The following is a 17,827-nucleotide window of genomic DNA, read 5'->3' on the forward strand; positions in this document are numbered from 1 at the left end:
GGTAGATATGGCCCAGGTACAAGGCAAACAGGAAAGGGGCTGACCTGTGGTGTAAGGAGGGTAGGACAGAGGCCGACCCATTATGTGGAGAGGAGGGGGTGGTCCTTGGGTGGAGAGGGATGGAGCTGGGAAAATCCTTTGGGTGCAGACTGTTGGGGGGCAGAGGTGATTTTTGGGTGCAGACTACAGGGAGTTGGGGCAACCCCAGCAGGACTGTTGGGGCAGTCTTCACACCATTATGCATCCCCCTCACCTGGCATATGGACCATTCGGCAGTGGCAGCTCTGCACCACAGCCTCCTTCTCACACTGGAGGCGGCAGGCAGCAATGCTGTAGGTGTCATAGCCAGGCAGCAGCTGCTCCCCCTGCATGCTGGCCCGGCAGTTGCCCCATGGCTGTGGCAGATAGGTGAGCTGTTGGGGTGAGAAGGGCGTTGTTGCAGGGCTGTGCTGGGCTGAGTGCCTGCAGGCACCTCCCTGGGGATGTGGGGCATCCTGCCTTACCCGCTGCTCCTGGCAGGACACAAAGGTCTGGAAGCCAGGCGAGACACCAAAGCCCAGCTGATGGATATAGGGTGGCTCATCCTGGCTGTGGATCTGGACCCGGATGCCAGCTTCAAATGATGTCTCATCTGTGAAAGGACAGAGGTGCTGCCTGCCTGCACTGACCCAGCATCTGCACTCCTCTGATGCCCTGCTTTATCTGTAGTCCCCTCACAGGGTGTTCTGCTTGCCCAGCAACCCTGCATCCTAGCATTCCTCACCTGTGCCCTGCCTGAGACATACCCCCACTTACTGGTCTCTCTCCAGATGGGCAGGTACTCCTCTTGCTGGATGTCCAGCATGATCTCCAGCCCGTTGCCCATGCCACCTTGACGGGTCACACGTGGATTCCTCCGATCCCCATTGAAGGTGTAGCACTTACCATAGCGTGTGTAGACCTGGGGATGGAGAGAGCAGCAGTAAGGGAGCAGTCAGGGATCTGATCGAGTATTCTGCAAGCAGGATGAGGTCCAGAAACTCCTTTCCAATTCCACGGAGGTGATGGAAGGAAGGTACAGTCTTGCATGACCTTTGGAAAGGCTCATTTCAGCCTGACTCCCCACTCTGCCACCCCTCTACCCTTGCTGGGGTGAGGGTGAAGCACTATTCCCAGTACCCATGGGGCAGCCCAGCTGTCCTGCGCCTTCCAGGAGGGAACTCACAGGAGTGAAGTGCTGGGGGCCACAGCGCTCTCCCTGAAAGCGACACTCCACCAGCATGTCCTCGATCTGGTGGCCCAGCCGGTGAAAGAAGCTCTGCATGGTGCGCTCAGAGTGGCGGGGCGGCAAGAAGCGTGAGTAGTTGGCCAGACGTGTCAGCCAGGCACGCTGGTCCTCCCCCAGCACGGCCAGCATCTCGGGCACCAGCGAGTGGTTCTCCTGGGCCAGCCCCAGCCACTCTCCCACCGAGTAGAGGTCGGGCTTGGTGAGGTGCAGGAAGCGTGCCCGGTTGGGGTTGCAGAGGGTGACAGCCGGGAAGCGGAGCTGGGGTGCCCAGGCGAGGCGTGCACGGGTGTGCACAGGGCGTGAGAGCAGGTGGTGCAGGCGGTCGGTGGTGCTGGTGGCCAGCAGCCCGGCAGAGGCCAGGAAGGCCAGGCTCCAGAGCAGGCGGCGCAGACGGGACTGTGGCCGGGTACACATGTAGTGCAGCCCAGGGATCCGGGTGGCTCGCAGGATGCCAACAACGAGCTGGGGAGCGCTGCTGTCCTGAGGTGGTGTCAGAACTTCCCCGTCCTGGCAGCAGGCAAGGGGGAGCGGCATGGCTGCATTCAGGGTGGCTCCTCTGGAAAGTGGGCTGCAGGCTGTCCCTGAGGCTGCCCAGGATCCCTGGTCCCCTCCAGGGATCTCTCCCTCCTGGGAGGCTTTTGCTGTGCACCTTCCTGGAGACAAACGAGGCAGGCGCCTTCCTGAGCTGCTTTGGTGATGGGTGAGGGGAGGGAGAGGAGGGGGTTGCTACAAACACGCCTTTCCCCAGGCTGCACTCAGGAATGGAAAATTCCTTCTCAAGCTGGGTTGGGACAGGGGTGTGTGTTGTCTTACCCCAGGCAAGCTGACCTGGAAGCCCCCAGTGTCCTGTATGGTGGGCATCTGTGTCTGGATAGCGATGACCTGTCTCAGGCACACTGTATGAACCCTGTGCCTAGGAATGTTATGCCTCAGCTCTTCCTCCTTGTCCCTTGCCATGCATTTCACTGCAGTCACCATAAAACACTACCTGGACCTCCAGGGTCCCCAGCTGTGTCAGCTCTGCAGCTGGGACTCAGCCCCACAGAGGAAGGACAGTGACGGCACTGGGGGTCATCACCTAATGCCAGTTCTGTGTAGGATCTTGTCTACCTTGTACCTTTGTATCCCTGTCCCTGGAGCTGGGGACCTCAGCACATCTGGGGCAGGTGGGGCAGGAGAAACAAGACTGTGGGTCAGGAGGAGTGGAACCATGGGGAGGGAGGCTGCATGGGAACCCACCTGCGTGGGCAGGTGCTTTGAAGTGTCAGCGAGGCTGTGATCAGAGCGCAGCAGTGGCGGGGGGTGTCTGTACCCAGCTGTCAGCGTGGCTGGCAGCGCCCCGACAGCCTGTCAGGTGCCTTCAAAGCTCAGCACTGCACTCAGCCTCTCATCTCCTGCTGCTGCTGCTTCCAGGCACCCACCTTCGGCATTCACGCAGCATGGGCTGGCACAGGGAGGGGTGTGTCCCTCATGCTCCACAGTCCCAGCACAGGTCAGGGCTACTGGGTCCCGTGAAGAACAGCATCCTTGAGCTCCATTGCATCAGGGCAGGAAAAGGCCAGTGGTGGCAGGAGGGATGGGAACAAAGGGAGCTCCTGATCACCTCAGCAGTGACTTCCCAGCACCATCCTTGCCGCAGGCCTTGATGCCTGAACAACACGTACCTATAGCCACGACGCGGACACGGCCAGGATCTCATCTGGCAGCTTGGTTACAGGTGCAGAAGGACTTCAGGCAGGTCAGAAACAGGACAGGCACCGAGGGGGGCGAAAGAGGCAGCGGACAGCACCAAAGAACAGCGGGCCCCTGCAGGCCCCGGCCCTCGTAGGCCCCGGTCCCCGCAGGCCCCGGTCCCCGCAGGCCCCGGTCCCCGCAGGCCCCGGTCCCCGCAGGCCCCGGTCCCCGCAGGCCCCGGTCCCCGCAGGCCCGGGCGGCGGGTGCTTGGCGGGCGCTGCCCGGCAGGGGGCAGCAGGGCTCCGCGCTCGCCGCCCCGCGCCCCCCGGCGCCCCCGGGCCCCGCGCCCGCCCCGCCCGGCCCGGCCCGGCCTGGCCGGCAGCCCCAGGGCAGCCCCTGAGCCGGACCGGCGGACATGAGCTCTCCGGCTCCTGCCGCAGCCCCGCCGCCGAGTACAGCGCTGGCGCCATCCCCGCCGCGCGCTCCCCGCTCCCTGCATCCTCGGGACCCTGTGGGTCACCCCACCGTACCCGCCCTGAGCTGTCCCCTCCAGCCACTGTGTCCCCGCAGCACCGCCAGGACACGGCTCAGCCCCTCTCTGTGGGGCGGCTGGAGCCGGCTCGGCTCCTTTCTGAGATTTATCGCGGCTGTGAGCGCCGGCGGCTGCCAGCCTGATACCATCAGCCCCGGCACACCAGGGCAGCTTCTATATTAGTTTTCTTTAAACGGAGGATAAGCTCCCCAGGCTGGAGAAAATGTCATTTCTGTGAACGCTTCCATCTCGTGTCAGTTCAGACATCTCCGGGCGGCATGGCAATCACCCTGGAGCGGGGTGAGGGATGGGAATGGGATGCAGAGGCTGGGGCACGTGGGGACAGAGCTTAGGGACAGGACCAGTTGGGCAGGATTGGAGAAGAAGGTCCAGCTGTGGTGGTGATCGTGTTCCAGGCAGGTGAGCACGGCTGCAGGGGAACATGGGGAGCCGGGGTGCCCATGGCATCCAGCTTAGTTACTCACTTGTCGGCTACTGGGGTGCCGAGGCCAGCTGTGAAATCACACTGGTGAGAGCACAGCACAGTCCTGAAGGGCTTTGCCTTTCCAGCATGACAAATCCAATTAGATAACAGGGAGCGCACGAGGAGGAGGAGGAGGAAGAAAAGCAGAGGAGTGCCTGCCTGCACCAGAAATACAAATTTCTCCCCGCAGCTGACCCAGAAAAATACCTTGCAGGACTGTAGCACACATGTCCAGCCAAGGATAGCAACTGGGGCATGGGCCCTTGGGCACCTGGCTCTGCCTGATGGGCACCCATGAGTGTTGCAGTCCTGGGGCCAGAAAGGCAGCATTCCCATGTCACATGCCGGTCTCCTTGCTCAGCCAGTGCATGCCGGCATCCCCACGCCAGCATGGGAGACCCCATTAGGGAGGTAATTTCTTGACATGATTCCTCATTTTCCTTTCTCCCATGGAGACACACTGACCTTGACAGAAATAGCTGCCTGCACCTTGGCAGGCAGATCCCAGTCAGATATTGCTGGGGACCCTGGCATCTTCTTCCCCACCCTGCACAGTTTTGGGGCCTCCCAGGTTCCCTCCATGCTCCTGAGACTTGCCTCCCAGCCCCCCCTGCTGTGGGGAGCCTTTTGGGAGCAAGATACTGACCCCCAGCATCCTCATCCTGGCTCACACCAGCCCTCCCCTGAGCACTGGGGGCATGAGGACCAACATCATGCACCCAGTCCCCCATCCCCAGTGCTGCCAGCCCATTGTGGCAGCCTCGGGCTGATCCCAGCTCACGCAGGTATTTCCGCAGCTTACACGGCTCCCCACAGTATTTAGCCTCTGGAAGACGACGTTAAACATTGCAGGCAGTGACAAATCCTGATTGCTCTGAGGAGACAAGAGGCCACACTAAGCTTCCAGCCAAATGTTTTCATGCGAGGGGAACGAGCTGCAACATGTGTGGTGCCAGCAGGTCCTGCTGCTGCATGCCTGGGCCACCCAGCCCTGCTCCCACATCCCCACTGGGACAGCCAGCTCTGTTCTCACATTCCTGCTGGGACATCCAGCCCTGCTCCCATATCCCCACTGGGACGTGCAGCTGACAGGCAGGCCCTGGGCATGGGCACACCACACACAGGAGTGATCACCCAGCTTAAAAGCACCCCTGAGAACGGTTGTCATAAGGGCATAACGGGGATGGGGACAGGAATGAGAGAACACCGAAGTGCTGCCCACCTGGACTTGGTGGGGATGCCAGCTCAGGGGTAACCTTGAGGGTCATCTCCAGGTACCTGAACCAGAGAACAAATTAACATGGCTGTGGTGTAAAGGAAAGCAGTCTCCAAAACTGGAAATGCTGCATCCTGAGTGAGTGCAGGCAGCTGGAGCACAGGGATGTTCTTGGACAGGAGACATGGCACAGGAGCTGGGGTCAAATTGGGATGACACTGGTAGAGCTGGGGCAATGGCACACCCGTGCACCCTGTCTCCTGCTCTGCTCCTGCTCCCCACTGTGGCCATCCCAGCCCCAGATCCCAGCTCTGCTGGAGCCCCTCACTGGGCCAGAGGCCCCCCCGAGGCAGCCCCCCATCCCCAGCAGCCTGCTCCCCCCGCACAGCACAGCCAGCCCCGCCTGGGTGCCCCGGGAGGGAAGCCGCAGCGCTGACGCCAGCATTACAACTGCCCGGGATATGAGATCCGCTTGGATTCAGCAATTTCAACTCATTTCAAGCCCGATTCTGCAGCAATTTTCTGAGCCAGTGGGATGTTTTTGCCACTGCAAACGTCCCTTCTCATGCATGGTCGCACCATTTCCTTCCCCCGCTCCCGGGAGGATTTGGGGAATGGTGCCAGTTTGGCTCGACCCCAGCTCTGGCAGTAGCACAACCATCTCCCACACTAGCAGCCCCTCAGTGCAGCCCCCTGCCCCACACGGAGCTGCTGGGGTACCTCCTGCAGGACACAGCCCTGCATATGGGGTCTGAGGCTGCTGTCTCCATGGGGCACCAGGTTCTGCATTCTCAGCCTAAACAGAGCTGGGCACCTTTAGCACAGCACACACAAGTGATGGTTTAGGCTTCTTGTTTCCCCCATCTTGTGAAGGGCTAAGCTCTGGAATATCTCCTGCAGCTCCCTGATCTGCCTCCAAAGGAAGAGAGGAAACAATGTGGGGAAAGGGGACCAGAGGCTGCTGCAGGCATATCCCAGAAAGGCCAGGACCCCTCCTGCCACTGCAGCTGTGCCTCTCTCTGTGCTACAGGACAGCCCTTGCCAGCTGAGTCCCCTTGGCTAGGCCTGAGCCATCAGTGGAGATGTGGGCGTGTGGGGCTGGCACAGCCCCTTTCATGCCAAGCAGGCTCGCTGCTGGAATACCAATCGCTCAGCTGTGCTGCAGGCTGTGCTGCTGGCCAGGCAGAGCAGTGGGAGACACCCGAGCCCCAGCACTGGGCAGGGCAAGCAGGTCACAAGCAGGCTGCATCAGGGACAGCATGTAACCCATATCCCCAGGAACAGGCAGGATCTAGACCAGGGCTTCCTGCTCCTGGTGGGTCAAGAGCATAGGAATACAATGCAAGGCAGAGGGATGCACTGTGTACATGGGGTAAGACACCCTCCCAGCATACCTGCTCCAGTGCTTCCAGTGACTGTTAACGCAGGAGGACATTGGCACCATCCACCTTTCAGGATAAGCATCTATGACAGCATGGCCAAACTCGTGATAGAGAAGGACCTTTCCCTGCAAACCATTGCCCCAGGAGTTCTGCACTGGCCAAGCCAGAAGCTAGAGAAAGCTGTGCTGCCCATGCCACATGGAGCCACAGTGCTGTGACAGAGCTGGGGACTGCAGCTCCTCACCTCTCGACTTCACTGCACAGTCATGTCAGCACACTGCACACACATGACAGCCTGTGGTAGCAGAGAAAGTGCCATCACATCGTTGTGCTTTCTACTCCTGCTGTTCCTGGGGGGAATTTGTCCCAGAATCTCACTCATTTCCAACCTAAATTTATTCACGGCCAGTTTTTACCATTTGTTCTCATGCCAGCATTGTCCCTTAGCTTAAATAGCTCTCTTTCCTCCCTTGTGTTTACTCCCTTGATGTATTTATAAACAGCAATCCTATCCCCTCACAGCCTCCAGCCTGCCAGCCTTCACGTGCCAATCACTTCTGGTTTCCTCTCCCGATTCAGCCTCTGCACAGCCCGGCTGCCCGGCACAGCATCAGCTCCAGCTCCTCAGCCCTGGCTGCCCAGGGCTCGCACACAACTCTCCCCCTCATTCCACAGCAGCCGTGGGGCAGCATCACAAGCCGGTTGGGATGGCTGCCCCAAGCTGGGGCTAACCAGGTCCCTGCAGATCTCCTGGCAGGTTCTGGTTTCATACAGTTTGTTTTCATTTTCAAGCATCCACCAAAAGCGACACATGGGCAGGTGAAGGAGCCACCACCAAGGGAATTGCAGAATATGAAGTGCCAGTGGCAAAGGCATGGTGCAGTGCAGGGCAGGGATGTGAGGAGGAGGGCAGGCAGGAGCAGGGAGATGAAGGGACAGGGCTGGGGAAGTCCACTTCATCCTGTTGGCAGCTGGAAAACCCCTCTGAGTTGCTAAGCATGCTGCCTTACCTACCCTGGTCTCTCCCATAGTACGAGTGGGGTGCTGGAGCTGCAGAAGGTTTCTGCCCCCTGTTTCTGCCTCCTGCTTCAGGAGGTGCTCAGGGTCCCCATGGGAAAGATTGCACTAAAGCTGCACCCCCAAAAATGCCAGAACGAATTTGTCGAACTGCTCACACATTCCCCAGCTTGGGTTTGGACTGTGCTGAGCAGCAATCCTGCCGTCACTCTGTGCACCCTCCGGCGCTCTCCAGCCGGCTTCCCACCCTCGGACACCCCCGCGCCGGGCACGCCGCTCCCGGGCACACGGCACAGCACACTAGGGATAAGCACTGGGATGGGCTGCAGCTCAGCCTCGCTGCTGCAAACCCAACAAAACACTCACATACACAGAGAAATAATGATGGGTTTGGGTAGCGGGCTCCCCTTGGCAGCTGGAGGAGATCCAGCACCATGCACGGTACTGTGCAGACACAGCTGGCCCGTGCCACTTGTCCTCAGGACCAGAGAAGGATCCCCAGCCCTGTAGCTTCACAGAGATGTAGCACTGAGCCCACACATCTTGCAGGCTGGAGGAAGCAGGGAACATCAAGGACACCCGAAAGCGGGGTACGCGATGTCCCCGGGGCTACTTTGTGGAGCTTAGGCAGCCTCTGTTCTTCGACTGTTGTCACCCCGCAGGAGCCCCAGTACATCAGTGCCTCTGCATGGTGCTGGTTGGGCGCTGGTGGCTCTTGGCTGCAGATCCTGGGCACCCCCGGCCCTGTCTTTCTCTCCTTCGCATGCGGGGCCCTGCGGGGATGTGTCCCCGCATCCCCCCTTGGCTCTGCGGGCAGCGCATCCCCCGGCGACCGCTTCTCTTTGAAAGCAGCCGTACAGGGAGCTCTGCCGCCCGTCCCCAAAGGGTTAACAAGCAATTTCCTTTGCTGACAGCTCGGAGACCGTTCTCTATCGACTGCGGGAGAATAAGAGGGGAGAAGCAGCGAGATAAAAAGGCAGCAGAGCTGGCACCGCCTGCTTAATCCCAGCGTTTAATCTGCTGGGGCAGCGCAGGCAGCCTTATCTCGCCGTCCTTCTGCTGCTCCATCTCATTACTGCTCCCACGGCTGCCGGGAGATGGGGGAGCTGAGCCGAGGAGCGGGGCCCGGGGCAGGGATGCCGCCTGCCGCCCCGCTCAGCAGCCCCCGCTCCTGGCACCACCGCAGCCCTCGCTGCCCGGCCGGAGCGGGGGGGCACACGCAGGGATGGGCTCACAGGCTGCACCCACGAAGCATGCTGGCTCTCGCGCCAGGCGCTGTCTCACGGCCTCGGGGACACACTGCCAGTGTCACACACTCAGTCACACGTTTCCCGATCACTGAGCTCCGGTGGTCCAGCGTGCGCGATGCCCAAACCCCCACGGGCTCATGCAGGGCTCCATGGGACAGGGCGTGTAGAACACAGTAGGGTCAGGACAGCAGGCAGGGTGATGCATGTGCATCATGTGCATGTGCCCTTTCCTCCATCCTCAGTTACCCAGGTATCCCCCTGCTGAATCCCAGAGCAGGCCCAATCTTCCCACCAGGCACACCATGGCCATTGTCCCTGGGACACACCGTAGCTCCCGCAGCCTCAGGGCAGGGTTAGGCAGGAGGGGAGGGGGTCCCTCCAGCTGTGGCATTTATCTGTAAATCCACAACACCGACACGGTGAAGATGAAGCCTCCTCTCTTGCCGGGTTGTCACAGGGGTTATCCTCCTGCCTACAGATGGGTTTGCAGTGATAAGATTTATTGTCACCCTGGCTGAGGTGCCAGCACCTCACTGCCTGCTGCTTTTGTGAGGCTGTGCTGCCTGCTGAGGGGTGCTGTGAGGGGCATGAGCAGCACCTCAATGAGCAGTTGCCAGTAGAGTGGGTCCCCAGACAAAAGAACAGCCAGACATCACCCTCTGCTCCCCACTGCCAGGGCTGATGGGTTCCCTGCCCACCTGTTGCAGGGTGCCTCACACGCTCTCTGACCATTTCAGCAGGATGCGGGGGGATACTGGTGCCTGAGCTGGACCGTGCTGAGCAGAGCACACATCTGTGCTGCCACAGATTTGCTGACAGTGCTGGCATTGCAGCTCCTGTCACAGCTCGGCAGCTTCGTGGCGCTCCTGCATAGTGTGGGGTGTCTGGGACTCACGGGGCTGCTGTGGCAGCCATGTGTGGAGCCACCACTGGCAGCATTGGCCTGGGTGGGGAGCAGGGAGCAGACTGCATCCTGCAGCCTGAACTCATCACCATGCAGAAACTGGCAGGGTGGCTATGGGAATCCGGGCTTCGTGCACCCCTGTGCTCCAGGGTGACATGAGACGAGCAGGGATACCCTCAAAAGGGGAACTTGGCTCCAAAACACTCTGTTGTGCCATGATCCCTCACCCGGTCCCTGCTGCCTGCCCCCACGCCGTGCTCCCCACCACTGATTTCCCTGGGGCCAGCAGGGATTGCCCTGAGCCACCTGGTGCAACCAGGCAGGGGCTGAACCAGGCTAAACCCCGGAGCAGTGGGAGGGGTAGCCACCTGCCAGCATCCTCCCCTCTCCGAAGTCACCACATGAGCCCTGCACAGTTCTCCCACCACCCTGCCCCATCCAAACTCCTACCTCTTCCCTATATCCTCCCCTCCAGCCCTGACCCCCGACACTGCTGTGGGCTCTGCTCCCTCCAACAACACGAGTTTGACTCCAGTGTGGCAGAACTGAAGGAAATAACATGCAAGCAAATAGCCTGAGCCCTGGCTGCACCCTCCTCCCCAGGGCCGGCTCAGGGGACCAGGGGCCAGGAGGCCAGTCGGGATGATGGTGTAACCCGACAGCACATAGGGAGTCCTAGTGAAGTGGGGTGATCACAGCTCAGTGGGAAAGGGCTCGTTAATAGCTGAGCCCTTTTAGCAGAGATTAGGGAGCTGCATGGCTTTGATCTTTGATTGCCAATTTGCATCTTGAAGGCGCTGGGACCTCATCCAGCCTCAGCGCAACCCTTTGTGGTTATCTCGTGGCTAATGGATTTGTTCTTAATGCTGGAGCGTGCAGGCTAAAGGCTGATTAAACCCTCTCCGCGGCAATAAATCAATGGAACAAACATGATAGGGGTTGGCTTTCCCCAGCCTGGGTGCTCCCGGGCGGAGGGGCTGATCAAGAGAGCCCCTGCACCCTGGCACTGACAGGGGCTCCCTCCTTGGGGCTGCCGGGAAGGGGAAGAGTGCAGGCACTGGCAGGCAGGGACAACCCTGCAGCCCATATCCTTCCATCCCTATATCCCCATTATCTGCTCTCCATGTAGGTGATGGGCGGGGTGTCTCAGGACTCCCAAGGCATCTACATCTCCTGTGGATTTGGGCCACATTTTCCATATTCTGGCCCTTGGCACCTGCAGCAGCTCCTCTGCTGTCGTCTTCAGCTCCTTCCAGCTCCCAGGACTTGCTGTGGGAGCAGGGACATGTCCTGGCAGGAATGGGGTAAGGCAACGTGTCCCTGCAGCTGGGGACCTCCTTCTCCCCTCCTCATACCCCTTTGCCTCCCCCACAAAGGGGAGCAGCACTGTCAGCTCCACCTCCTCTCTTCAGACCATTTCCCCTTGCCCTTGCTCGGATCCAGTGCTTCATTCCCAGGACTATATGCTGTTCCCAGCATTCTATCCATCACATGCTGTGAGCAGGTGTATCTGTACACACTTTCCATAATGCCTGAGGTGTCCATTGCACGGCTAGCTTCAGGAAAATACAATTTCCATTGTGTCTGCAGTCAGCATGAACAGAGGGGTCAAAATGCACCCTGCCCTCTCATGCCCCAGGAACAGCTGGTCCTTCATCCTAACTGCTTCCTGGGCTGTGGGCCTGGGCATGGGAGCTGAGCACCTGAGACAGGCAGGACTAAAGTTTTGGGAACTAGGAGCTGTGGGGAATAGGAGTAAAGATGTGGGTTGTGTGGCTGCAAGCTGGGAGGAGACTGTCTGAGAGCATTTTGCAACTTTTGCTTTTTGCAGGGCTTGTGGCACTGGCCTGGCTGCTGCCAGGTCAAAGCTACCTGCAGGTGACAGGAGCACTGATCAGGGGCCTTGCTCCAGAGCCCTGCTTCTGTGCCAGAAGATGACACCTGACCTGCAACACAGATAAGCTCAGAACAGCACCCTGCTGGGAGCCAGTCTGTGGGGAAAAGGTGCTTGAAGAGGCCCCATAGGCCCCAGACTGTGCCCATGCCAGGCTTAATCCTGGTGAGCACCTGCCTCAGAGGCAGCTGAGCTGCTGCACGGCATGGAGCTGGTGGGATCACACACTGAGATTCCCATCGGCAAACCTCACTATTGAAACATCTCCTCTTTGCCAATATTTGCCAAGCATGGGAGATAAAGTGGCTACAAGTCATCAGTGCTGGCATTTCAATCCACTAGGGCTGGCAGTGGAGGGGCAGCCAGGCAGTCAGGCAGCTCCCAGGGGTGAGGGGTCCTGCCAGTTCAGCCCCCCAAACCCCCCTGCAGCAGTGCAAGGAGAGCCAGGATCCCTTCACACTGATGTGCAGCACCTCTGGAGCTTGGGATATATGCTGCTGCCATGGGCACCACTGCCTCTGCCACCCTGCCCTGGGCATCAACACAGCCCCTCCTCCTGCCAGAACCCCCACCTCTGCACCATGACAGCCATCTCCACCAGGTCAGCATCTCCCTGAAACCCTCAATGCTGCACCAATCCCTTGGCTCTAGCACTGTGCCACCTACTCCATGTCATGCCAGTGACCCCAGTATCACTGCACTGCCCTGCCTGCACCACACATCCCTTTCTCCCCCTTGCTCCAGGCTGCCTGTGCAGTCTCTGCGTGGTCCATAAGAGGATGAGGCAGGACACAATGCTGAGATACAGCTCCTGGAGGAGAAACCCAGAGCATTATCAGCACAGGGAGTTAATTAAGGTCATGTCAGGCGATAAGGAAACAGGATGTCAGAGCAGCAGCAGCAGCACAGGAGGGTCAGAACCTGAAAAACTCCCTCTGAAAAGCAGCTCCACTGAGATGTGATCAGCCAGGTGCTTGGGGACAGAGCAGCTGTCATGGCCACACAGGCAGGGCTCCATGTATGGCACTGTGCATGCTGTACCATGTCCAGTACAGGATAGAATGGGATTGGGTGAAATGAGATGGGTATGAGGATGGGATGGAGTGGTGTGGGATGGAATGGGATGGGGATGGGATGGGACGAGAATGGTACAGGACAGGATGGGATGGGATGGGATGGGATGGGATGGGATGGGATGGGATGGGATGGGATGGGATGGGATGGGATGGGACGGGATGGGATGGGATGGGATGGGCAGGAGGCCTGGTGATACACCATTTCCTGTGCCAGGAGAGCCTGCTGAACAGTCCTGGTTATTTCCTCCTGTCCTCATGAAGAAGCACCTTGGTGTGACCAGTGTCATGCCAACAGGGCAGGAGTTACTGTGAATCCCTGCCCATAATTATCACATGTAATTGCAGACATTCTCTGATTAGCAGGACCTCAGAGCTGGGTACGCCAGACTGCTTGACAGCGCTTGCATTGCTCCTGTCTCAGACTGTTCACCTCCCTGCTCAGTGATGACTTCACCCATGAGCCAGACAGTGCCATGGGCCTGGGAGAGCCAGGCTGACCTGGCATGGCATACCACAGTCACAGCAGGGTGGTGGGAGCAGGCTGTGGGCAGGGGGACAGGCATAGGGGACACACTGCCAGTGCAAATCCATCTTTCCTACACAAATTGCGGCACGACCTGGGTGCCCTGCCTTGCTGGGCAAAAGCTGAGCTGATGGGACATAATTAATGCTTGCATCAATCTCAGCTGGATTTGCATAGTGCCCTCAGTCCCGTGCTGCTCGGGAAGGCGGGCTGCTCCAAGCCTTTCCCAGGGGCAGCAGCACTAGATGCTGGGCTGGCCCTGCCTCCTCTACAGGAGTCACAGCCCCAGCATGGCCCCTGACTTGCCCCCACATGCACCCTAACCCTTCCTGCCCCAACGCAGTGGGGACACCTGCAGGCCCCTTCCCTGCTCTGCTCCAGCCACTGGAGCATTGAAGACAGATGGAGATGCTTCTCTCTGCTGCGGTCTCTCCCTCATTCCTTGCACTGTGAAAAAATTGTGGAGACGGCAGCTCGGGAGTGAAGGACACAGCAAGTTTTGGAGGGCAAAGGGATAAGGCTGAGCTGCAAACACCCCCAGGCAGCTGGGAAGCATGGCAGTGCCCACCTCTGCATGCCCAGATGAAGTTTAAGGTCCATGAGAGAAAGGCAGCATCCACAGACAGTGCCTCTTTCCTGGAACACTCCTGCCCCTGTCCTGCTCCCATGGCCCAGGTGAATTCCCCCATCCCACTGGTGGAGTCTGGGAAGAAGAAGAGACAAGGGAGAAAAGAACCTGGGGTGGTGGCAGGAACACCAGGATGCAGGCAGGGACCACAGCCCTCACCTTGCTGCCCTGTGGGTGCACATGCAGGTGGCAGAGGGACAGGGCAGTACAGGGATGTGCAGGCTGTCACTGACCCCAGGAATGACAGGCTGGTGACATATCCTCGTGCAGCCAAGCGCAGTGCCTCTCCATGGCTGCTGACACCACTGACAGCTGCTCCCAGCCCCATGACACTGCAGGGACCGCCACATTCCAGGCACAGCCAGACTATCGATGGATACAGGGGGAGACGTGGGCACATCTCCAGCCCCTGGCCCTGCTCACAAGCTCTCTGTAGCACCTGCCACTGATGTGTTTTATCCCTACTTGACCAGAGAACCCACAGCATTTGCAGCACCTGCATCACCTGTAGGACCTGTGGCACCTGCTATCCAGCGCACCCCAGACATGGGGGACGTGGCCACTGATTGTGACTGTGAGCAGAGTTGGGGGGGTGCACCAGCTGATTGCAGCTGCCCAGATGAGCGCATCCAGCTCAATCAGAGCTGCACAGCCCTCCTGCATGCCGGGCACCAGAAATTAAACTGCTAATGAGCTGCTGGCTGGAGGGCCGGCAGCTAGTGATTAATCAGAGGCTCTACTCTGACAAGGCTGTACCTCCTCTCCCTTCCTGCCCTGCACATCCCAGAACTGGCCAGCATTGACCAGTGTGTCCCCCAGCCTCTGCTCCCTGCTTGCCCAGCCATCATGGGTAGGGGACAGCCTGGCTCAGCTCTCCAACACAGAGGGGTCCCCAACCCCTGTGCCACTGGGACACATTGCCCACAGGTCCTTCCAGCCACTGGCTTTCCTGTCCCCCAGCTCCTCCTGTACTCACCTTCCCCAAGCTGCTATCAGGTGAGAACCTTTTGTTCTGCTGGAAGAAAACCTGTTGAGCTCAGTTGAGCTCAGCTGATGCTCATCATGTGCAGTGTGTGCTCGGGCTTCTGTCTGCGAGCCCAGAGATGGGTCAAGTGATCTGGAGGGCATCTGCAGAGGGGCTTCACGAGGGTGGCAGAGGAGGAGCAGCCATTCAGCCAGTGACATCTCCTGGGGACAGAGCAGGCACATGCACGAGCCCTGAGTCCCAGTGCACCAGGCTGCAGGTCCAGTTGCCCCAACCCAAGCCCAGCAGCACGGTGCCATTTGCTACCCTCACCTCCTGCCTGCTGTTGGCACAATGGTGGCGTGGTGTGTGGTGGGGCTGGCAGGGCCCTGCCTGTCCCTGGCACAGCACACAGGGGGAAGGCTTTGCAGGATGAGCAGGGGACAGCCATTCACAGAACAGTGCAGGGAGCTGCAGGGAAGTTACTTGACCTTGAGCCTGACTGCTCCCTGCTGGGACCCTTCATGGTCATGGCAGAGTCAGGACAGGGCAGGACACAGCAGAGGAGTCAGCACCCTCCTGCCCTCACACCCTCCCTCGGCTGCATGTCAGGGCAGTGCCTGGAAGAAAAGGCCAGCGACCGGCAAGGAGCAGGTTAGAGATGCAGGTTTTCCCCTATTGCACAATTAATCAAGAGAAGTTTTTCCTCCTTTCGTGCATGAAACAGAATTTGGCAGAGCGCTCTGACCACAGGGACTGGCTGCATGCTCTCCACTAAAAACCCAGCTACATCTGGCTAAGAGATAACCTCAGAGCATCCCTGTTTGTGCAGGTGGAGAGAGACAATGCTGGGCCAGGTAGGAAAATCCAGTGGGGTTTGGTCCACAGCCCCTCATGTAATAAGAATCTTCAGCTCCTGGTGTTTGTCCCCCCTCCTCATCCTTCAGCACACACATGGCCATTTTGAGCTGTTGGTGCCTTCATTCCTGCCTGCAAGCCCTGTTATTCCAGTCATGGACGTAAAAATGCCTAGGCAGGGACATCCACCCTCTCTGGGCTCTCATCCCACCCTGTCTGCCTCCCCCTGCCCACTCCATCCGCTAGCCTGGCTGGAGCCTCAGCCCATCCTTTCCCAGAGGGAAAGCAAGCTGAAGCCTTCCCAACAGCGTTCCAGTTATTTGTTATTGGAAAAAGGGGGAAATACGTTTTTCGACAATTATTGTTTTTTCCACCTGACTGGCTGCAAACTTGTTAATTTTTTTCTTTAATGTGTGAACAGTGTCGACGGCAGCTGCATGTCAAATGACTTTACGCCCTATCTGCGGGTCCCTGGCTGGCTTTCAGCACTCGCACCGCAAACATTGCCTTCTATAAATAAAGGCCTATATCTCATCAATGGCAGAACAGCAGAGCTTTATATAGTCGTCTTACATAAAACCGTCTCTCTTTATGGGCTTCAAACCATTTGCGTCACTTAGTGCAGCTCCGTAAACCTCCTTCTCCAGACACTCCCTCATGGAGGGAGACCCGGCACGGCTGCCCCATGCCCCAGTGGGGAGCTGGGATCCCCGCTCTGCTCGGGGCAGTGCCTCCGCAGGGCCAGGTGGCAGCTGTGTCCTTGTTCCCCTGCCCCAAAGCCTTGGCACGCGCCTCCCTCCAGCCCGCCCAGCCTTGGCACCAAGTGCCAGGATGGCAGCCGGCACTGCCAGGCACTCCAGAGCTTGGGGATGGCTGGCCAAGGGCCAACATCACTCACCCTGCCCTTGTGACCCTGTCCCTGCCACCTGTCCTGGGGCAGCAGAGTTATGGATGCTGGGATGTGCTTCTCTGTCCTCCATCACTTGGGAATCAGGGACCGAGGGCGCAGGCTAGGGGGACAGACCAGCTCACAGCAGCTCTAATTCTGACATGCAGGGAACACAAGGCTGGCCAGTGGCTTTCCACCCCACTGCCCAGTGAGTGTCTGGAGTGCAGGATTCTGGGGGCTGCCCCCATGGCCACAGGTCCCAGCCCCAGGCTCCTGCAGTCCCCAGGGCCCCTGGCTCCATATGGCAGAGCCTTCCCTCCGGCTCGCCGCGGGCACCCGCCTGCATGCAGTGATGGGTTGTGGGGGGCGGCAAGGAGGGGCGGGGGCGCAGACTCCTCCTGGGGCTGCAGCAATGCCGGCCTGCAGGAGGCAGCCCAAACCCCTTCTGGGGCTCCAGGAGGGAGCGGGGAGGGGAGGGACAGAGCTGCAGAGACCGTGGTGATAAGCCTTCATTTACCTCCATGACACCCCAGCTGACTACCCCAGGTGGCTGGAGCCAGAAGGAGACAGGGATCTAACAACATCGTGGCACTGGAACCCGTGGTGCACTCTGACCCATGGCTGTCCCCAGTGCTGTTTGTGAGACCCCTGCCACAACTGGCACTGGCATAAAGGATGGGGCCACAGCAATGCCCTTCAGCAATGGGGCCACGTGGCATCCAGCCATGCCGCTGGCACAGGGCATCTGCACCCTGCCAGCCCTGCCCCTGCCCAGCCAGCCACGTGGCACCCCATGAACCTCGCTGCCCCATCTGTCACCATCTCCCCATGGTCTCGCAGCCCTGTGGCCCCAGGCACCAGCGAGCACTAGCTCTTGGAGCCAATCCCCTCAGTGTGTCTCGTCCCCATTCCTCTCACAGCCACCCGAGGTGCCCAGTCCCCTCTGCAGCCAGCAGTGCTGGAGGGGCACTGCCCCACAGTCACCCCACGGGTGCCCTGGCCCCAGGGGAAGCAGCGTTCCCCTCCACTCAGCCTGGCACGTGGGCCCAGCCTCATGGCACGTCCCACATCCCTGGGGAGACACACCAGGCGCGGGCGTCCTGGCCGCTGGCTCCCCCCGTATCGGAGACAGGCTTATTAAGTGTGTGATATTAAATTACCCAGATAAGAGCATAAGAGCTTTTAAAGTCAATTCATTAAATATAATTATGAAGAGAGCTTTTTTATGCTCACGGTGATCCGATCTCAATCAGGGAGACGGTGGGAAAG

At 59.3% G+C, this 17,827-nt stretch overlaps 1 protein-coding gene across 3 annotated transcripts in view; it reads right to left on the minus strand.

The window, feature by feature from the left end:
* ASIC4 (acid sensing ion channel subunit family member 4) overlaps window positions 1–17,827 on the minus strand; it is a 62,985-nt gene that overhangs the window by 4,134 nt on the left and 41,024 nt on the right. For 2 of the 3 annotated variants that reach the window (XM_086896679.1, XM_086896681.1), the window contains exons 2-4: window positions 796–940; window positions 504–631; window positions 254–413 (exon numbers count right to left, since the gene is read on the minus strand). In XM_086896679.1, coding sequence (XP_086752805.1) covers window positions 254–413; window positions 504–631; window positions 796–940 — 433 coding nt within the window. Of the gene's footprint in view, window positions 1–253; window positions 414–503; window positions 632–795; window positions 941–1,204; window positions 3,156–17,827 lie in introns of those variants that run through there. The other variant, XM_086896680.1, reaches the window with a different exon arrangement.

This window comes from Cyanistes caeruleus, chromosome 7, assembly GCF_971803275.1.
Source record: "Cyanistes caeruleus chromosome 7, bCyaCae1.hap1.1, whole genome shotgun sequence".
NCBI lineage: Eukaryota > Metazoa > Chordata > Aves > Passeriformes > Paridae > Cyanistes > Cyanistes caeruleus.